Source organism: Solea senegalensis, linkage group LG17 (genome assembly GCF_019176455.1).
Source record: "Solea senegalensis isolate Sse05_10M linkage group LG17, IFAPA_SoseM_1, whole genome shotgun sequence".
NCBI lineage: Eukaryota > Metazoa > Chordata > Actinopteri > Pleuronectiformes > Soleidae > Solea > Solea senegalensis.
In genome coordinates, this window is record NC_058037.1 from 12,070,159 (window position 1) to 12,093,468 (window position 23,310).

Genomic DNA, 23,310 nt, shown 5'->3' on the forward strand with positions numbered 1-23,310 from the left:
TTAAGCAGCTGGCTCTCTCGTATATTTTACATTGGTTAAAATCAGTTAACAACTTACACTATAATGGACTAAAACATTTGGAAATACAATACAATTGCACTACGCACTGTATAGTCTCGTACTCGGTAATAATTTGCATTCTTATAGGTAAAGAACTAAGAAACTTAACCTGAAGTTTACTACTGAAGTTTATAATGCAAGATTTAAGCAAAAGAAAATCGAAACATGTATCATGTCATTACTAGAAGCAACTAATCATCTGTTACTTTAACAACTGAATATTATCAAGAGGAGACAGTCGACTCAAGTTAGCCTAAAAGTTACCCAAAAACCAAACACACTGCTCCTGGACAAGAATCTGAGGACAGTTTTTCAAAATGTATAAACTTTTTCTTTCTTTTTTTCAGTTGACATTCTAAATATAGAAACATTTATCAGTATTACAAACATACCACCTGTGTGAAAAACAAGAGATGGCTTAACAGTATTACAAACTTTGAGACCTTGTACAAGTACTGTGTTTTTTCATTACAATGACACAGCAAACTCACTTTTATCACATCCCATGCTCATAAAACTTGTTCTCAGGGTCATGACTGAGTGTAAACGGAATAAACGACATAGCCATCATCTACAATCACACGAACCTGTATCAGCTACATCGTAGAAATTCAAAGAAGGGATGTAGGTTGATCTTTTTTCTTTTCGTTTTTTTCTTTTTTTTTGTTGTTTTTTTCAATTGGCACATTGTCACATATCGTACAGCGTGAGTCTTCAGTGGACTCTCGGTTCACGTGATCGTATCTTTGTGTTGTTGAGCACACTTTGCAACACATAAAAGTAATATTTAACTTTACTGCACTTGTTAATCTATCTGTGTTCTATTCAAACAGCAGTGAGGTCTGAAGAGAGAAAAGTGAGGTGAAACACACTGATGAGAAAAAAAGAGTTGGCAGAGCGGAGCAGAGCTAATCAGAACTGGCATGAAAATGCACTTGAGTGACTGTGGTTTTAAGAGTTTGGTGTCCGGCTGCATCTTAAAATGCACATATTGCGCACAAGACTGGACTTTTCTTTACATTTGTTGTTGCAGACCAGTCAATTGTTCCATGAAAACCACAGCTACATCCCTTACTTCTCAATGTTGTGTTATTCGTACAAGATTTTGGCACAAAAGCTTATCAGTTTTGGCACTCTGTTCTCAGAAAGGCTTTGTGTCAGCCCTTCAACAAATGTGAGCACTCATGGATGATTCTTACTTACAATTTGGCATCGGCCCCTAACTCATAAAAAGCAGAGTAATAAATACGAGCAAGCGAATGATGGAGCAAAAAAGAAAAGAAGAAGAAGAAGAATGTCTTGAAAGGTAAATATTGTGTGTTCTCGCGTGGTTGTGTAGCTGTTTGTGCAAATGCAATGTCACAACGTGTGATGAACAATTGTGCTGACAGCCACCGTGTCAGTGCCTGTTTTGCTCTCACAGTGTCGAGGAGCTGTGTGCGAAGTCTTGGAACATGTTTGAGGTGTAGACTGAGCTCGGAGGACTCCCGAGCATCGATTCGACGGCAGGGGAGCCACTGACAGACTCCCCCGAACAAATAGAGTCCCTGAAAGGGGAGGGGGGAGAGAGGGCCAGGGAATCCTCCAGAGTTGACTTGTTCTGAGTTACATCCTGCATCTCCCCCTCCTCCCCCTCCTCCTTGGCGTTATAAATGTAGCTGTGTAAGAGGTCCAGTTCCTCGTCCTCAGACCCTTGCTCTTCAAATGCTCCCACACGCAGAAGCGCAGAGGGTGTCAAGCTCAAAGGCTCGTCGGCGGGGACTGCCTTCGAGCATTGTGCGTGATCATTCAGTGCGGGGACGTGGGAGCTGTGTGTGTCCACCACAGCCCCCTGCAAGTGCTCTGCAGTGCGGCTCATCAAGCGAGGGGGTAAATGAGAATCCGGCTTATTTAACTCGGGCGTCAGCCTCTGCGTCTGTCCAGAGCAAGTGGGATTCCAGAGGGGGCGCTGCACGTCGCTCTCATCGTCTTCCTCCACCTGGTTGTACAGAGATTTAGCACCCGGCTGTTCTTGAGGGATATGCTGGTCTGTGCCAAGGTCACAGGTGGGGGGCTTGCAACTGTGGGGGTCGGGGGTGTTAGTTAGGGGCCTGATGACTGCCGTCTGATTCAAGCCGGCTTCCTGTTTCCTCACATGCACAGACAGTCTGTGCCACACATTCCCCCCCCTCGGAGGGTGTCTTGCACCTGATTCAGACCATGACACAGACTTGCCATTAGAACTATGAATGAAATAAAGACCCAAGTTACTATCATTGGAATGTGAGAGGTGGAGACAGAAAAACTAAATCAACACAGCAGCAAAATGACACAGGGAAGCAGCAGCATTTCAACATTTTAGATGCATGTTAAAATACTTTTTAACCACACGTCTTGACACGGACAGCTTTCGCCACTCACGAGCTTTAACGAGCCTTAGAGTTATCATCGTAAACAGTGATTCATAATGTGCTGCACACAGCATTATGATCTCCAAATTGCTTCAGACAATTAACTTACAGAATTAGGAGCCGTTCAGCTTGTTTACTCCTGTCTAACAAAGTGGTTGCATTGTTGAAACGGGGAGACATGCATTTTAAAATACGTCTTTTGGCGCGTGAACTTGTCTGAAGACTTTATAGTTTAGAATAGCTAAGACTGGCTCTAATTTGATTAGTTGGGGGGCGTGGGGAGGGAAAAGGGGCATTCATGCTGACAGAAGTTAAATGTGAGGTTAATTCAGGATAAATCAAAAGCAGTAAGGTGGCAGATCTCTCTCTGAAAGGGCTGCAATGTCACAAACCTTTTTCTTTCTTTCTTTCTTTTTTTTGCGAATGCCAATAAGTGATGCCTTTAATTGATAATCCCTCATTTTCACTCATTAAAATCAAGAAAAAAACAGAATTTGTCTACTCAGCTTTCCACAAAAACTCCACCTCTTGGTTGTGGACTATGAATGTCTTCTTTAAGACTTTATGGACAAGCTGAGTACGATCAGTTTACGATTATTTGGCTGATGAGAATTGTTGGAGTTTCTCCATTGGTCAGGGTCAGGTGACAGTGCAGCTCTCCAGAGACGGAGTTGAATGACCTCCCATGCCAAAACATTTGCCAGCCCTGACACTCTGCAGACAGTGTGCAGCTCACTTTAAAAGGTTCAAGGGTTAGAAGATTAGGATTAGAAGAGGCTGCATAGCAAAGGTGCGAGACAACACATAGACATATTGGGATCACTCTCATACTCTGCCACAATTCTTACTTTAGACACGTGTCCCCACGTGTGTCACTGCTGTGGATCTCAAAAAAGTTATATGCAAGTCTTACGTCTAATTTAAATGCGTGACGTCTATAATCTCTTACTACTATCACCGGCATGTTAGCATAGCCCATTAGCTTCAAACTAACGTCAACAGAACGTCTCGCCTTGCGATTTCAATTCAATTTAGATTCATTGCATTGATAATTCTTCACTCTCAGGGGAAGGGCGGTGAACTTCAGATAAACTTCAGTGTTTATGGTATCTAAATACTTTGGTTTTACATAGACTGGGGTACTGGAAAGTTAAATGTACAACAACAGCATTGACGCATAAACACACAAATATTCTTGTGACATAATGAAAAAAAATACGCAGAAACATTTTCCTCAGGTGTTTCTGGTCTCAATCACTAGTTCCAGGTCCTCATATGATGGTTTTTTTTTTAGTTTTTCTTTTTTAATTAAGTTCCATTAAGAGAAGCTGGAATTGTCCAATAGGTGTCTGGTTGCAGGTGACGTCTGTGAAATTGCAAATCTCGTCACGTGGAAAAGACTACGTCCACTTTATTCACAGTCTATGGTAGGTCACTGCACCATTTGAGTGTTTAGGCGTCCTAGTCACCCCAGAAGTCATCATAAAACTGGATAAACAACATAAAAGGTCACTCACTTAGCATTTCCGGGAGCAGGCTTCTTCCGCCGGAACATGTTGAGGAAGCTGTTAGTTCCACACTGAGCGGACTTGCCATCTCCGACGTGCATTCGCACCACATCGGAGGTAGTGAAGGCGCTTCGGACGTTCCTCTCTGGTTTGGCGATGATAATATACATCTTGGGGGTGAACATGCACCCGAGGGCCACTGTTACACTCAGACTGACAGAGAAGGACGTGGTGATGATCTTGTAGTTGGAGCCGAAATAGATCGGCACAAAGGCCAGCCAGATGATGCAGGTAGTGTACATCGTAAAGGCAATGTATTTAGCCTCATTAAAATTGGCTGGGACGTTCCGTGTCTTGAAGGCATAATAGGTGCAGCTCATGATCAGCAGGCCGTTGTAGCCCAGTGGCGCCACCATGCCTACGTTGCTGGTATTACAGATGAGGTAGACCTCACGAATGCTTGGATATGACTTGATGGGCTCTGGAGGCTCCAGAATGATGAGTGTAATCTCCAGTGTCAGCTGCACACTGATGAGCATGAAGGCAATGATCACCTGGGCCCAGGCGCTCATGAATCGGGGCTTTCTGGTGCAGATCTTCTTCTTGCTGCCAGCCAGAATGCGGGCAATGCGGTTGGTTTTGGTAACAAGGGCAGAATAGCACATGGCAGACGAAAGACCCACCAGAAGCCGCTGTAAGTAGCAAGAGGGCACCGTGGGACGAGCGATTAATGTGAAGGGACAGATGTAACCGAGGAAGATGCCTGCCAAGATGATATAACAGAGTTCCCTGCTGGAGGACTTCACCACGGGAGTATCGCGGTACTGGATGAACACAAAGGTGACAAAGGAGGTGATCAGGATGCCCACACAGGAGAAAACCACAGCAACGATGGATTCCACATCTGCCCAGTCGAGGTACTTCAGAGGCAGCGGCTGACAGCCTGGAAAGAGCAGAGGAAAGTGTCTGATACATTTGCTGCTGGTCCGACAACCCACGAATGAAAGGTGCATCATGACAGAAAAAAGAAGCAACATGCAGGTGGGGAAATGAGAGACATGAGGGAAGTTGTGAGGGTCTGTAGCAGAGATCAGGTGTCCAAGATGGAACTAGTTTGCTTGTGTCATTGTACACAAATCTGCACGTTTGTGTCAACTCTGTCACGATGCACTAGATGCATCCATGAAAAGTGATATCCTCAGACTTCCCCGGCTTAATACTCCTAAATGACATGCCGCTGCTAATAGTGTTACAGTCAGTGCCATGACGAGTGAGGCAGTGTGTGCAACATGAACTGGAATTAGCACTATGTCAAATCATGTACAATCTGAAATGCTCAAATACGTCGTGTCAGAAGGCTTAGGGCACTTTGAACATGAAATGTGACAAGTGGTAACGTGTAAACCACTCATTCCACTAAAATAGGACTTCCCTCACAAAATGGAAGATTTGACTTATCACTCGGATAACACTGCCAAGTGTAGCTGCAGAGTTAGTGCAGGTACACGCGGCTGCAGAGTGGGACCCACGGTGAATCTGATGTGAGGAGGAGGCAACTTGAGCCCATCCAGGCTTTGAGATAATGTTATCGTCGGCTTTCTGCTTAGAAGTAATGAGTTTACAACTCACAGCTAGGGCACTGTCGCTGGCTTTTGTTTGATTATCTACTGTCAGAGAGAGGTGTTGCATATTTTCTTTCCATCGAAGGCCATATATACTGGGAATAAATCTGATTCAACTGACACAATTGCAGTCTGGCACAGTCTTTTCCTCTAAAGTCACACTTTAGAGGAAAAGTGTCAGAAGCACACTGCTGCAAACTGTTTTTTACCACTCAGCGACAGCTTAGCTTACTGAAGCATAAGCGTCAAAAACGAACGAGGGTAGAAATCACATGTTACACAGGTATATATGCTAGCTGTCGTCAATTTCTCTTGGCAAATGTATATTTTGCATGATGGAGTAATGATTTAAAAAGGTATTCTATTAAGATAAATGTGTCATTCCATCATCAGAGACACGTCTCGTTCCCACAACAACGGAGGAAGTTGGGATTGTAAAAAATTAATAAAACTGAGGAAAAAGTCCACGTCAAAGTCACTTCCTTCAAAGAAAATAAAAGCCCGACGTTGTTGCACTTCACTGTGTTTCTGTCAAGTTTTATGAGTAAAAGATCGGAGTGAAAAAACCCTTTAACAACAAAAATGTTCAAAAGGGTTCTTCTCTAAAAAATGAGACGAGAGGGAAAAAGTGATGCCCTGAACGAGCATGTGACTCACCATACGGACAATGCAGCCTAACTCTAAAGAGTACCAACTCTCTTTATCAAGATGGAGACATGTAATCAGAGTTTTCCCCCCCGAAAGACGGCTCAAACGTCTCCCAGGGCTTCACTGTCAAAACAACCACTGGGTCACGATAAGACGAAGAGCAGTGAGGAGTAAGTGAGCAGCATTACTTTTGGGAGGAGGCTGAATGTAAAGAGGGCTGAGCTGGGACGTAGTTCCCTTAATGATGAAAAGCATCAGCAAAAGGAGGTGTCGGGGTGTGAAGTATGAAGAGGCTGATGGTGGATAATGAGATTGTTTGAGAGAAGAAAATAGTCAGAGAGAAAGTGTTTGTGCTGTTTCAGTGAGACTGTTATAAGATAGATATAAATGTGCTGATAAGAGAGTGAGTGGCCACATGGTTGCGTTAGCTTCCAGGAAATATGTGAAAAATAAGAATTGTAGTTTCATTAAGGTGTTAAAAAATGGAAGGATGAAGAAATGTTTCTTCACAAACTGTTTTCTTTCTCTCTCGCTCTCTCTCTCTTACCTGCCAATTCGTCATCGGGCCACCATCCCAGATCGCATGCCTTGCACGTAAACTCATCCTGGACAATCTCGTTGTCTTTGCACGTGGTGCAGATCCAGCAGCAGCTCACCTCGCCCTTCCTGATCACCTGCACGCAGACAAGGTCAAGGCATCAACAACGAGGGGTCACGGACATGTTCGGTACTAAGCCGTGACAAGAGGCACATCACACCCCAAGCAGCATAAATATGTAATCGGCATCAATGGGTTAATGAAGATGAGGATATGTTGTTTATTTTTTTCCTTGAGCCCCAGACATACTGTTTATAAAACAAGGGCAAACGCATTTACCACCACTGTGATATGTAAAGCAGGGTGATAAGTAGGGCAGGAAACAAAGCAGGGGGTGGAGCGTGAGCAGCCAGGAGAGAGGATACACCCTCCCTCAGGGCGACTTAGTGTATAGCTAGACTGAAAACACTTGGCCCCAGATGAAGCAAATCAGGGCATATCAAGAAAAAAAAAACTGGGCTTAATACCAGATTGTATTATTTACAGTGAGCTGGTCTACTCAGTGAGTGAGGATAAACGATACGAGAAATGTGCAAACACAAACTTTGTTTGTGACACAGTACAACTGAGTCACCTTCAAAACGGCATTGGTAATTACGAAAGCTGAGGAACTCATAACTCGTGTTTAATGAGACAGTTGCCAATTCTTTTACTCATCATTAAGCAGTTCTGTGTGATCTCTGATCAATAAAGCGGGGTTCCTACACCTCAGTATGACATATTGAAAGCTATTTAGAGAACTATGAATGAATTAGATGTGTCAATATTCATCTTGAGGACGTCCCTTCAGTGATGTGGTTACCAGTCAAAATATGTAGGAGCATGGAGGGAATACTATTTTAACTGATTGTAATATCTGCTTATTTTTAGCCACACAAACACAAAATGAATTATTAGACATTCATGAATCCCAGGAGTTTGGTGGTCTAATTGACCCTTGATCCTGTGTTATGTTCAGTTGGAGGTAAAGTGATTGGCTTTTTGATCAAATATCTTAGCAATGTAGTGAAATGTGGTCGTTTATTCGTATAATTTGTGACATGCTAATTCTTAGCAAGTGAACAATCTCCACAAAACTGCATAGATTAATGTTAAATTAGGGTTTGCATGCCAACGTGAACATTTACATAAAAACGCTGACATCCCTCCAGTATTATTTTGAAGGAAGGAGCAAAACTACTCCTCTTGTGTTTTTCTCATGCACTTGTCAGAATGAAATGAGCATACTTGAGCCAAGCTCCTATTTACTCACATAAGCACTGGCACAGTGTTTACTTCTGTGCTTGAGAAAGTTTTAGACATCCTCTCCAGAGTCAAACACAAACACACACACAGCCGATTCTCTACTGTTAATGACTATTGATTTCTCAGGCATCTGCTTTTTTTCCTGACTAGATGAACATTGACACAGTTGATTAAACGGCGAAGGATTTGCTTTTAAGAAAGGATTTGAATTCCTACTTTGATCTGTCCTTTGGAGCAGGGATCACTGCACACAGAGCGGACCACGTCGCTGCTGTTCAACCACAGCTTGTTGTCGTCAATGCTCAAGACGCCCTCGTGCCAGGAGCCCAAATTTATGTAGTCATAGCGACTGTCGTCCACACTCTGGAGGTTCATGATGTCATACCTGGATGGGTAAGAGGGTGAGAGTGGAAATGAGGTTATTAAGGGAAGAATGAAAAAAGTAGAACAGAGTAGAGGCAGGAGAATGGGGGAAGGGTGAGAGTGACAGGTAATTTCATGATGATGATTCCACAGCTTAGCAAAATCTTTTTCTCTCTCCCAAAGTCCCCTGTCAGTGAAACATCACGAGCTCATGCCTGTGCACACCATGGCCTCATTTTTATACATATCGTGCCGGACCTGACCTATAATGTCGATGAAGGAATGACATCTGTGTGATCTGTGTTTTCTGACTCTTGAATGCTGAACCCTGCTGGACTGAGGAGAGAAGGAAGTGGCTGCTCTATAGCAGACAATCCCCCTGAATCTGTTCCAGTCCAAACTAATTACATCCTTCTGGGCTCAAGATTGGTAAACATGTGTGTTGGTGCATGTGAATGAATGAGGAAGAGAGCGTGAGAAGAGAGGCAGATTATGACCAAGCTGATGAAATCTAACAATCTATCCCTACCTTCCTCCAGTGTTGTCATGTAGCAAAGTACAAATACTTTATTACTGTAATCAAGCACAAAATAACTAACTATCTTTATTACTCATTACTACCAAATAAAATCAGAAGAAGAGTTAATGGTCTGTATTTATATAGAGCTCTCCTGGTCTTGATGAACTGCTTTGCACTACAGTTTTGTCATTCACACAGTGCAGCATGGGGTTAAGTGCCTTGCTCAAGGACACACATAGACTAGAAGGGCCAGGAATTGAACCCACAACCTTGCCGTTGAAAGACAACTCGCCCTACCACAGAGCTACCAACTTTTTGGGTTTTTCTAAAGCTAATTACTTTTGATACTTAAGTACAGTAAATGTCATATACTTCAAATAATATTGTAAAAAGGCATTTTCTGGTAAGATAATTGTACTTTTACTCAAGTATCCCTTCTAGGTGCTTTATACAAGACTTTCTTCCTCATCTTCTTACCTTCCTGGGGTGTCTCCATTTTCATCAAAATAAATCTCCTCCCCTGAGACTCCTCTGAAGGTCGTCTTTAAGAGGTAGTCCAGTAGCTTGCTGCCATCGATGGGGTCCATGGCCTCACAGAGTCCTGGCGTTCCTGGGCACAACTCCTGGTGCATATCATGGAGGCCATGAGCCATGGCATATATGGCATTGATGACAAAGCCCATCTTACTGTCCTGAACATAGTTATCATGCAGACTTTCATTTCCTGTTAGAGAGAGAAATAAAAACATAAATAAGGGCATCATATGGTCTGCTGTCTGCTATTTTGTGCTGTAGTCAAATAGCCACTATAATGTGAGGATGGAGAAAATATTGTGCTGCAAAAGAAAATCTAAGGTTTTCCCACAATGCATGACGGAAATAAAACCTTTTTTTGCAGCAAAATACAAGGAAATCACAATAAGATGTCTAAAGCTCAAAATGAAAGACATGGAGAGCATCTGTTGCGAGGGGAAATCTGTGGACGCTATGTTGTGCAACACCATCAGCCTTCTAAAGGCACTGTCCCGCAGTCAGACCCCAGTGTTTTGGAGGATGTGAATTAAACAGTTTAGAAGAAGATTTATCCTTCATGTTTGAGGGAAAATGACTCCCAGTGACAGTGCATTTAAAATGTGTTTGTCTATACGACATAAACATGCATTTAACAATAAAAAAAACAAAGGCAGGAAAGACATTTTCAGGTGTTACAGCTGTTGGGGTGAATAGTGTGTGCTCAGTGAAACATTCCTTTGTGCAAGTGTGAGGACATTTTCTTTTTTTCTCTTCCTCACACAGTAGAGACAAGCTCAGAGTTTGACTGATGCACTCCTCAGTTTGAGTGAGAGCCTGACACCACCGGGGTGAAAACATCTGCCCATTCAATTAAAATTACAGTTTAAAGAGATGTGCTGTGTCTACCAAAGCATCAGTCAAGCTCTTCCTGTCTTGGAAGAGTCAAATACTGACTGAGTGCATGTGCAGTTCTGTCATCACTACAGCAGTGCCTACAAAAATGCACTTACCACCTTGGAGGTCTTGAATAAAAGAGGTAACAGTGTGCAGAGAAAGTAGAAAACCATCTATGACTGCACTGCTCGTCATCACAAACCACACATTGAAGTTTATTAATCATTTTGATGGAAACAAGCTGAGCTATTTTTTGACAGTGCAGTGATTATTTGATTATATTGCAGTGTATTCTCCAGGATTTCCGTTGACCATGTTTGCCTTTTTGAGAGCAAATGGAAACAAAAACATTCAGGGATGAGAACAGTGGAACACGTGTTTGCTATTGTTCAGTTTTGCACTCAATTTCAACCCTCTATTCAACTCAAACTGCATTTCTAGAGCACCTTTAAAACGACAGCGGTCAACAAAAGTGCTGTACAGAGTAAAATACTTAAGTAAATAAATAAATAAAAAGATGAGAATAAAAACAATAAAATGACAGTAATCAATAAAAAAACAATATAACGTAAAATTAGCATGTGCTCATTTAAGTGGGTTTTAAGGGATTTAAAAGTCTCTAGGGTCTCTATTGGTTCTAATATAGAGGGGGAGACTGTTCCAGAGTCTGGGGTCACCTCTAGACTTAAGTCTGATTTTAGGAACCTCCAGCAGCAGTTGGTCAGAAGACCTTAAGGCTCTGGTTGGGGTGTGGCGACGCAGGAGCTCAGAAAAATACAGCGGTAGAGATCCTCTACTCATATTAACACTTAGATAAAAAATAATGATGGATACACTTAAACAGCTTCTTATTTTCAAATGACAGAAACATGAATGTGTCTGTTGTCACCTACTAGAGCAGACTTTCTTGTAGTTCTTGTTCTCCTGTGGATGACCCGGCAGGCGGCACTGGAAGCGGTACTGCCAGAACTCGGCAAACCAGGGATTCCGGGTGTTGGTGTCCAGGCGCAGCTTCAGGTAGTAGTCATCAAAGGACTTGACAACCTCAGATTGCAGCTTCATGGTGATTCCGCCCTCTGCTTCCTGCTCATAACCCTCCACTACCTCGTAGCGGTCTGCCCATCCATCACTGCAGGAGCGAGAGGAAAGAAGCCGTAATGTGAAACGAGGAAGAAGCTAATGATTGCAGGGGGAAACGGTAAGAGAGACACGACGTGACACGACACATTTCGTGAGCTGCCACACAGTGATGATACTTAACCTTTAATTGCTTATTGACATTGACAAGCCCCTTAAACCTTTCTGCACGGCATCAGGCTGTAATTTCATTTTACACAATTTAAATAAAACAGATTTCACCAATGCAGCTTTAAATTAAAGAGCAGATTCCCAGTTTCATTCATGCTTTTTCCTCTGAGCTACAGGGCAGAGGAGAGAGCTCCTGTCAACCATTATTTAAAAGCTAAAGTTTATGAAATGACACGACCATCATGCGATAACTCTGTTGCAACAGTCACCTGCTGAGATATTAAGCGTAAACACTGACACACGCGCCTACGTTTGGAGACGACTGACTGGCTTGCACCAAAGCAAAAGACTAATGAAAAGTAGAAAGTCAGAAGTGGCTGAGCATCACAGCTGTGTGACCAGTGATGCATTCACTGACTGATGTGTTCAGGCAATAATAACACAATACAGTTTTTTGTCAGTTATTTGGATATGTTGGATATTAATCTTTTAACACCTAAGCCTCAAAATGTCCATCTGGACTTTTATTTTTTTTGATTATTTTAACCATAAAAGGGCCAGAAAACTTTTCCCATTGCCCATTTTTCCAGAATAATTTTGAATATCTGGCAGTTATTTACAATTGACTGTGTGATACAATGGTGTATTAACAATTTAAAAGTGTTTTATGTAGAAAAAAACACCGTAGTTATACACAAACACCAGATTTTGCTGTTAAATTTGAACTATGAAGAGTATAAAACATACATAAAATAACATTTGTTCAAAAAACGGGCCAAAAATGGAAACTTATGTACAGGTGTTTTTCCAACGCTCTATTCTCTGGTGACAAAGACTCTGATTTGCCAGCTTCCTGAATCAGTGCAAGTGAAATTACCGTAATAACCACAGGTTGGCTTGCACTTGCAACTTCTCAGCTTTCAGAAACCGCTGGAATTTTCCTGATAGCACAAACCGTCATGTAATTACGATAATGCAAAGTGTATTAAATTATATATAAGAGTATATCATTTTAAACTTAAAGCTACAGATAAGAAATGGTCAGAATAAAAAATAAAGGTTTTGTTGAGTCAAGTCATCTTGTTGCTTTGGTGTTGGGTTATGTAAACTTGAAGTGGCAAAAAAAAGTATTGTTGGCTTTTTGTTTTGTTTGCTAATTAAAGTATTACAGTTTTATTTGAATATGTTGATACGATTATGTACCTGAAAATAAACAAGCAAACTACATGGTCCATGACTTTATTTCCACCTTTAAACGAGCAGCTGGATTACGGAGGACATGCAGAGTGAAAACAAAATCATGCAAAAACAATTTACAGATACAAACCGGCAAACAACAAGAGAAGGAAGACTGAAAAGTCTGAAGCAGCCACAGGTTCAATCTCATTGTGTTACTTCAGGTGGCGACTAATGGACGAATTCTCATCAAAGGCCGGCAAAACAAAAGAAAATACAGCAACAGCATCAATAAGTAATGAGATTCCACCACATGTAGGTAAACCACTGCCTCCACATTTGTGCAAAGTTAAATTAGCATGGCAGCATCGGCTGCTGGCTTATCTCAAGTCCACCGCAGCAATCTGCAATTTCAACAATGGTGCCTCAGCTGTAATTGTGGGCTTTGCACAATCCCCTCAGTTTGCTTTGTTTGTTTGCCTGTGTAACCGTCTGTGCAACAGTCTCTACCCTAGCAAGCTAATTTGGACACGCCACTGCCCAGTGGGCTCTGAGAGTAATTGAAAACACCAGCGAATGGGACACTGAAAAACAAATTAACAGATAAACAGCACTGTTGCTTGCTTAGTTTCTCTGAATCTGAAACCAGAGTCTCTCTGACTTTAAAGTAGGCTGCCAGATACTGTTTGAAATACCTGCGCTATTGACAGCTATGCACCAATTAGGTGCTGTGTGACTCACCATGGAATCAATTACTGCACACATGGGATGTTCTGAGTGATGGATGAGGGCATGTGTGTGTGTGTGTGTGTGTGTGTGTGTGTGTTGTGTGTGTGTGTGTGTGTTTGCGTGCACGTGTGTGTGCAGGTCAAAGTCTCCGACCTTAATGTCCACGCAATACCTCAATTCAAAGAAAAAGGAGACACCTGTCAACCTTTGTGAGAATCTTAGAAGGACGCCATAAAACCAGTGAGATGGAGCAGCTCTTGTCATCCTCGCGCTAAAAGCCAAGGAATGGACAGAAGGGAAATTTCATGAAAATAGACTCCACAGTCTTTCACTGACCCTGACATCTGTCTCTCGGATACGAGAAATAACATGTTCAAAGTTAAGAGACCTGCTCAATGTACAAAAAAATATACAGCATTCACTGTGACCGGCATAATGTAGAGACGTGGAAATATGATGGATAACGTCGGTGTTGTTTTGTTTTCTATCTTTATAAACCAAATCACAAAGGGATTATTTAATTTTCTAAAAACAGAAAGAGAGGCTGAGTCATTTCTTAAAAGAGCTGGGAACGAACCAGGAACCAAGAGGAGCCTGCGAGCAAAAGCTTGCATGCCACAGGGTTTCATTTGGTCAGCCAGAAGTAAAGCTATGCCATTGTATGAATATACAGCATCTATTATACCAGGTAATATGGCAGTCAACTTGTCTCTGTGCTGCCTGTATGAATACAAAGTGAGGGTGGTGGACAGCTGCTGTGCCTTCAGGATACCACAACAGTTGGGGAAAAGCAAAGGCAGCAGCATTTTACCAGATTCTTAAAGGTCTCCAGAGATGGCAAAGGGGAATCACTGCCATTAAACGCACACAAAGCATGGAAGACAAAAACACTGGGAACCCACAGGAAACGGATTCCTCTTGTGTTATCCAGTGCTAACTAATGTTAATGCTTTTAATGCAACGTGTCAGCTTCCTTGGGGACGAGAGAAAGTCAATCAGAAAATTGAAGATTTCTGATTACGACAGGACTTCGACGATGTACGCTTGGCTTTTTCCATACTCGGTATGCCAGGTTCTGCAAAAAACTGAAACTGAAACTGAAAGATGACATGTAATATAATGGCGGCACCTTGAAAAGATGTTGGCTCCAAGCAAACTCTGCAAACATGTAAACAGAGGATTTTTGAGGACTATGTTGTTGCTGTGGATGAATACACTGATGATTCATTTACAGAACAAAAGAAAGATGTTTTTATAGTTTATATATTATGTAGTGTGCTGTGATTTATATCTTCTCTATAGTTGTATTTTCATTCTTTTCTATGTCCTAATTAAGTTTAGAGTCCATCTGAGTTCCATCTGTCCTGGTCACATTTTGCTCATTCACTCCAAGTCAATTCAGCCTCTGTCTCTCTCCCACTTCTGCCTTCCCTTCTCTCTGTGTGTGTACACAGACACAAAGACACACACACTGACTTTGTGTGCGCGCGTGTGTTAATCCCAGTACTCAGCATAAAGACACTGACTGCCCTAAATGCATTTAATGTGGCCTGTTCAATACAATTTAGTGTTAAACGTATATAGTGGAAAACAGATTGGCTTTTAGATGAAGAGAGAGGAGCTGTTCAGCTCCGGACATGAATAATGCACAAGCGATCGAGGACATGCTTGACTGTTCCTGATGAAGCAAAATGAATCTCCTCTCGCTTTCCTCTCCTCCAAACAGCTTGTCAAAACTCTCAGGGCCTAACACAGAGACACCTGATAGCACAAAATCAGATTTTATGTTACCTCTGTGTTCTGGGGGCGTCACACTGCATATTGGAAAAGACACACATGTGACACCTTAGTCACATTGTACTGGAGAAACATGGTAGAGAGACATTAAAGAAGAGTCAACACTCTCTGAGTATGTTATTATTGTTGACATTTTAGCACACGACAAGAAAGCAGCCATGAATGTATATCTATACATTCATATATATATATATATATATATATATATATATATATATATATATATATATATATATATATATATATATATGTATATATATATATATACATATACATATATATATATATATACATATACATATATACACATATATACCTGTGATTACAGAAGAAGAATAAAGAATAAATGTTGAAATTATTTTTGAAATTTTGACACACAAGAACTGAGCTGTGTTAAAACTTGTGTTTGTTTAATGTCTTGGTTTTAAGAAAATTAGCTTTGGCCTAGCTTTTGGAGAAAAACTAAGTCTAAATCTGTGATGTTTTCTTCATGTTTTTGTTAATTCAACACCAACCTCTTTGTCAGTCATTGATGGAAGTTCTGAGATGATCATTTTTATGAGCTCCACATTTTATCACACTTGGTCTCAGTGGAGAAGCTTCTTTTAATTTGAATCTCTTTCATTCATCAGATTAGCGCAATTTCAATTTTTGTCTTGTTTTAGATGAATGAGCAGGATACATTTTTACAGATAAAGCAGATATTGTCGCAATAATCATTTGATTAAATGACATTTACAAAAATAAAATAATAATATGGCGCCTCTTTGCACACATGATGTGTATTAGTAAGAAGAAATAATGTCATGATGTAAATGACCACTTGCATGATTCAATGTGAAATTCGGTTAAATGTTGCCAAAGAATAGAATATTATAGTAAATTTGTAAATTTGCTCAGAAACTCCACCTTCACCCTGCAGACTTCTCTCCCTCCTCTCTGACCTTTCCACAGCCTCCCAATATCATCCATTTCTCTTACTTCTCTGACCCTGTGGAGTGCTGGTATGGCTTGTTAGCTTTATAGCGGGAGCAGCATCAGCAGCAGAAGATCTCTCTCTCGAGGTGACATAGAGTGGCCCTGGGTGAACTGGGCAGCCTTTAAAAGCCCATACAGGCTGCTTTTACTTATTCATCATGCCCCAGTTTGAGTTGAGAGGCTCTACGCTGACTTTTTTTTTTTTTTGCTTTTTACTACCAAGGGATGTAATCTCACTACTAACCCCATGACAGTCTCTGCATTGAGTATCAACAGTAGCAGTGACTGATGGCCAGTTAAACGAGTAATACATTTCTCAGTCTCACTGAGATGAAATGACTCCGTAACACCAATGTCAAACGTCTCAGTAGTGCTACAATACAATGTAAAGTGTCTCTGTTGATCAACTGGAATTTAGTTTATAAATGTTAGTTAACTTAAGTGGGACCACAATATATACTGTATATATAATCCTAAATGATCATTTGGTTATTATTCCAAAACAATTAAACAACCACAACCAACCAAGTTCTGCATTTTCTTGCAATACTCCATACCAAACTAGTGATTATACACTTACACATACAGAATATTGAATTTCTGCCAATAAACCTTTTGAATGTTACACAGTGGACCTCAAATGCAAAGAATGTGGGGGATTTTTGTATTTAAAACATACCTAGAGACATTTTTGTGTTTTTGGCTTTTAATTTCTAGAAAATTGTATCTTTTTTTTTCTTGCATATTGTTAAAAAAAATGTTTAGTCTATTGTAAACAACGTTAACTAAAAATATTCACACTAACACACCTTTGCACAAAAATGTGCTAATTGAAACCCATTCAAATCACCATTTTTGAAAAACTTGGCAATTTAAGGGTTAAAAACTTTAAAAATTCATTCATGTTTGGTATGATGAGGGCCGAGCACATTTTGGTACTCTAGGTGTGTTAATGTGGCTATTTCTTTATGATAAATAAAGATAATAATGCACATAAAAAAATGTTTCTGCTAATCGTTCACATATACCGGGCTGCAATAATCAAACCAAGCATAATCCAGTTTGCATGAAGTATACTGAAAATAATTAATTTATTGTGTTTTTTTAGACCACAAAATGAAGATGCATCATGACAAAAACTTGGCAATTTAATAAACACTTAATATTTAAAAATATTTGATAAGTATGATGAGGACTGATGTTGGTTAAAACAATAATAATACATTTTTGTAGCTTCATTTTTATGAACATATTTGGTTCTAGGTGTGTTAACGTAACCTTTTTGAAGGCGCAGCTAAGGGTTAATGACATTTATTTAATTTTCTTTCAACCATTTGCTGCAGCCCTACAGTATCTTATTGTGGCAGATTCTGACAAATCTGTGGTGTTTCACTGTTCTCTTTGTGCTCACGTTATATCCATCCACTCTCGCTCTCATCCAATGTTACGCTGTTTGCAGAAGAAAGCGTTCCGCTGTCTGCGAATCATGATGTGACAACTATGTCCAGATGCGAAGCCAGTGTGCTATTTTTGATCACTCCAATGTCATTCACCCATCCCCTTGCACCGGGGGAACACAAGGCATCAATTGAAAACTGAGCGATGTCCTTGACAATGCGTGGCTGCTTTCAATTAACATCAGAGGCGTGTTATAAATATTCAAATGCAGCTCATTGTGCTCGCTTGCTAAGTGGAACACAAACAGATGCAATCGCAGATCCTGTCTCAACCTGAATGTACTGCTCCGGAGCCACATATGTGTTCAAGAAAAGGAAGTGGAGCCGAGTCTCTGAATGAACGTTGACAGTGTGTCGTCCTTATCTCATAATTACAATCTTTGCTGCTGTTGCTGCCGGGGAGGATTTTTTTCTTAGATGTCAGCCATATTTACTGAGAAGGGACTATTGTGCTTATAGAGCAGACTGAATGACAGATCTGTCATGAGAGCATCACACCAAGTTTGTCACGAGCCCCAAACAACATCTCCATGGTGACTGTAACGCAAGCAGCGCACAAGCCCCTTATTCTGGTAAACCTGAGCTTGATTCCTGCATATTTGCCCCAGTAAACTCTCCATAAACTCAGTGCTGTAGTGCAGATGAACGCTCATGCCTCCCGCATCACATCACACATGGAGAGTAACATGGAGATGGTGGCTCAGTGTTTAACATCGCTTCTTTTTTTGCAGCCCTTTCCTCTGCACTGCACACCTCAACATTCGTTACTAATGCATCAGTCGCTGCTGTGTTGTTACTGAAAGACAGACATGGAAAGGATGTTTCTGGGAAGTGGGGAAAGAATACAAGATGATCTGTAAAACTCCTGCCACTGATTTGAGTCGAGATACAATCCTCCAAGTACTGTATGTACAGCAGAAAGCCTATAATCCTGTTGAACTGTTTAATTTTGTTCTTTTGATTCAGGAAGGATAAATAACCAAAAGCCTAAAAGGAAAATAAATTCAGTCCTAACCTCTTGTTCATTTACAAATCTGGAGGAAAAGAAGACACCCATTTATTTTGGTGTTGTTGCCAGAGTTGCTGCCAGAGATAAGTCGTCTTTTTTGCTCATGCCCCGCTATTTGCCAAATTGGTTTGGGAGAAGAAGTCAATAGGCAGAATTCCACATCCTCCTCGTTCTCCTTCCTGAGATGCATGGGAGTAGTTCAAAGCCTCTACAAGATGACAGGAAAAAGGCAGCTATACATGACAAGCCACAACTCCCTCTCCCTCTCTCTGGTGTCCTCAACATTTCATTCATTCAAGCTCAGACTGCACAAATGCATGTGACACACACAATGTAGGTTCACAGCTTTCCTTGCACCGCCGACACAGTCATAACCCACTAATGACTAGTGCCAAGGCACAACAGAGGCAGAACATCCGCATTCCCGTCTCAGTGTCCGTTTTGCCCGGAACAAAACGATGGAGCTTTTTGCAAATGGGACGTGGACCAAAGCTGTGAGTGTAAAAACGAGTGTTACATGTGGGAAAAGCGGCTTATGCAAATGGTGTTTAGTAATAACAGCATTCGAGGCAGCATTAGGGATCGAGAGAGAGAGAGAGAGAGAGAGAGAGGGGGAAAACCAATGCTGCTAATTGGGCGGGCGGATAAATGGGGAGGTGGGTTCACTGCACGCTGCAACTCAGAAACTGGGCTTAGTGGAGGGGAACGGGCAGAAGAAGCAGTGAGAGGAAAAACACACAGCACAGTTTCAAATCTGCAGAGAAAACGATAGCTGACTGATGTACTCCATGGCACTTTCTTTACATAACTTTCAACTTAGAAGGTGGTTTAATAGCGTTTGCCTCAGGGTAAAAACACACAGATGCACAATGTATTCCTGACATATTGCAGCAGAGTCATAACTTTGAATATGAGTCGTTACAATTTCAAATTGGCCACATTTCCATATATTTCCTTTCTTTTTCAATTACAAAGCTGCATAGAGTATAACTTTCAGGGGTCAGATATGATTTGCTTCTTTTTCTGACAAACAAAATCTATAAATGTAGTTGTTTTGGTGGTGCTGGAGAATCTGAAATACTATGGGATGGCCGTCTCCTTATGCTCATTGTACATATGGTTAGAAAAGAGAACGAGACAAGCGAAGAAACACACCCTATTTCCTTTGTGAAGCTCAAATGTTCCCAGATCATTTAATCAAATACCGATGAATAAATCACACTCTTGTCATACACAACTAACCTGTATTATTTTTCTATACATTTTCAGCTTAAGGTGTGTGTATTACATTTATCTGTAGCTTTTGTTGGACATAAAACGATTCATGCCTAAGAATTTAAAGAGGCACTTGAGGGAAGGGGGGAAAAAAAGTCATGTTGAATTATTCTGACAGGCTCTATTTGTCATGGAAGTACCCGATGCTGAACTTTGTCTCTGAGTCTTTGATAGATTGTGAAATGAAAAGCAAAACTTTGCCCATCCTTTAAAAAGAACTAAATGGAAATATAATTTTGACACAAGCACTAATGTTGCTTACATTACAGGAAGGTTAAATTGGACAGTTACTTGGCTTCACGTGTCGGTTGACTGTACATAGAGAGATAATATCACTGTCATCTATAAAACTAATGTAATGTGAAGTTTGAACCATTCATTGGTGTAGGCTAGAATGATGTCATTGCCTTATGGTGAGTTTTCTTCCTCTATAAAGGGAAGTGAATCACAAGTTCTCAACCTCAGTTTATAGTTATGATAAAGGATCAGTGTTTATTTGCTTTTCTATCAACCTTAAACAGAGGGACTCCACAGCCAAAGACTCCACTCACTTAATTACAGAATGGCTCGTAATCTGCTTATCAAGCAATGGTTTCACTTCCACCAAAAACAAACTGCACGAGCAGTCACGGAGTAAATGGCAGCAGCTGATTGGCAAAAATCGTGGCAAAAATCGAGGGCTCCTCCAACTGACAACCGCAGAGCAGAGTGGAGGTAAAGTTGTTGAAGTGATTCAGAGTGGAGTCTGCAGGTCAGGGATAAAGTGGGTCGAGCGCGCTGCCACACCTGGCTCTTGTCTAAAGAGCAGGTTCACTCAACAGCAAAAATAAAACTCTCACACTCAAAACTCTCTACCGTCGTCTACTCACAGTTTATGTCACCGTGGCTGTGTCGTGTGTGACTTGACGCTTATTTAGGTTTCCACTCCAATTTTGTTTGCTTGTGCCGAGAGCACCGTCAATGGAAGGGAAAAAGGACCAATGCAAATGTAAAGTACCTGGCAATAGCTGCCTCGACATCGGCTGCAAACTCCTATACGTCCTCATTCTTGCAAGTTATTATACTACATTAAAGTGGTGCTGAAATTTAAGCACCAGTGTAATTCTGTGAACATCGCCGGTCATCTGTGATAAGGGGTGATACACTTTGCTGTGGCACTTTAACATTTAAATTGTTATGCTGTTTGGCCTAATGGGCTCGCTGTAACTGAAAGAACAAATTGTTCATGAAAGCAGCCAGATTTTTGAACAAAACGTGCGGCGTTAACGCTCCTCGTCATCAACTTTATTGCTTGCCCTGTAATGATTTTGCCATTAAAGCTGTGTGTGACGCCTGAAATGTGAACTTTTAATTTCCACCAGTGTTTTTTTAGTGGACTCATCTATTTACCCATTATCTTTGCCGCTTATCCTCGCACAGGAGCTGGAGCCAGTCCCAGCTGGCACCGTGTGATAGACGGGGTGGGATGTGGATTCTTCGCCAGCATATTTCAGGGCAAATATATTGAATCTCTGAACATCTTTGGACTGTGGGGTGAAGCCAGAGTACCCCGAGAAAATCCATGCAAGCACAGGGAGAACAAGCAAACACACAGAATGCCTCAGCTTTAACTCTAGCTCTTTCCTTCTCGCTCAGTTTCCCAGTTTAATGGAAGTATGTATCAGATTTAGCAAAATAAACCAGAATACATTTGAAACAGGAAAGAGGCTAGAGCGCGTTTTTGGCCTGTAACTACAGTTTTTGCTCTGTTCCTCTTTTTTCATTAACTGTATTTTTTTTTTCCTGTGCATTTTTCACCTCTTCAATTCTCTGTAACTCTTTGACATACCCACACACATGTACACTAAGATATGAGTTCATGAGAGAGGTGGAAATACAAATTATATTCAATTTAACAAGTGCCTCTTTGATACATTTTTTTCCAGTACACATGCCAGGAAACACACATGGTTTGGCACCTGCCTGCTCTCTCTCTCTCTCTCTCTCTGACCCAGAAGCCTTTCTCCGCCCATGGAGACGTCCACAAAAGCTAAAAAAAGGCCCACTTTCCCGTCCTATTCTATGGAGAGAGATATGGGAATGTAGCCCGCGAGTGTCATTATAATAGATAATTTAAAAGGCATGTTCTGCATCTTAAAGGAAAGAGTGGTTCTGCCCAGAACTTAAACATGCAGGTATACACTGAATACAACACCACAAACAGAAGCTGCTAAGAGCAGCACTTGCCTTTGCTTCGTTTCCACCACAGGGAGAGATTACAGAAAGAAGGACATAGTTCTTCTAAGATGATGACGATGCCAGATTTTACTGCGTGCAAAAAGGCAGTTTTTAATTAGGCTGCTTAAAGTTTTAAAAGACATGGTTAGTGTTTAAGGCATTTTATCATCAGCAAATCAAGTTTAACTACTATGGCCAATAGAGTGTGATACTACTCTATACTACTATATTTAAGATCAACTGTAGGAATCAAAGAGGGCAAAGAGCTTTCTTGCAAAACACACTTGTACCAACAACCGTACACTGCACAGAGCATCCTCCATATGCATCATAATAATGCCACTAAATAAACTTAAAGCCCCAGGGCAGAACTTCTGCGGCCCCCACGGAAAATTTTGAGTAATTACCAAAAAAAACTGTTGGTGTCTTTACATAACGTAACCTTTTGCACTACGCAGTCCTGGCATGGCTTGACTCGGCATGTTTTTTTTATGCTTTTACATTAGTATATAGTACCTGCTACTTTGTTAGTGCCTGCTCTTGAGGTTCCAAGCGAGCTGAGCCGATACTATGCGTGACGTCGTCAGACTGCCCGCCACTGATTGGTCAGAGTACCGTGACTGGAAGAGTCATGAGCGCGATGTCCGACACAAGAATCAAACCAAACAAGGCTGAACTGTAGATCAGTTAAAAAGATTCAAAAATCCTGAAAACATGCGTTAATCTCCAACATTTAGCATGGAAATGCCTAAAAAGCTCAACATTTAACAGAGGAGTCTGGCGTATTTAGCGACAGCACTGCCGAAAGCGGCGAGCCGCATCACCACCCCTCCCCCCGTCTGTGCTCCGGTCATGCAGGAAGTACTGAACAAATCCTTTTAATGAACTGATTCTAATGATTCAGTACATCGAAAACAACTGCTTTACAAGTCACTAGTCACTAGGTTTGTGTGTGTCGCGTGTAAAATGAAGTCACGGCAGTTTCATGCAGCCATGCTATGATGACTCCGCCCACGTTGAGGAGGGACTATAGTCATGGAAAACCTTGCCTCCGTCAATCGTG

The 23,310-nt window shown here is 41.3% G+C and overlaps 1 protein-coding gene across 3 annotated transcripts in view; it reads right to left on the reverse strand.

Moving 5' to 3' along the window:
- Positions 1-170: 170 nt before the first annotated feature.
- Positions 171-23,310, reverse strand: part of grm1a (glutamate receptor, metabotropic 1a) — a 29,958-nt gene continuing 6,818 nt past the window's right edge. Inside the window, exons 4-10 of one of the 3 annotated variants that reach the window (XM_044049730.1) lie at positions 11,255-11,490; positions 10,478-10,489; positions 9,432-9,678; positions 8,288-8,456; positions 6,776-6,902; positions 3,968-4,901; positions 171-2,282 (exon numbers count right to left, since the gene is read on the reverse strand). In XM_044049730.1, coding sequence (XP_043905665.1) covers positions 1,478-2,282; positions 3,968-4,901; positions 6,776-6,902; positions 8,288-8,456; positions 9,432-9,678; positions 10,478-10,489; positions 11,255-11,490 — 2,530 coding nt within the window. In that variant the 3' untranslated portion in view covers positions 171-1,477. The remainder of the gene's footprint in view (positions 2,283-3,967; positions 4,902-6,775; positions 6,903-8,287; positions 8,457-9,431; positions 9,679-10,477; positions 10,490-11,254; positions 11,491-23,310) is intronic. The other 2 variants (XM_044049733.1, XM_044049731.1) reach the window with 2 other exon arrangements.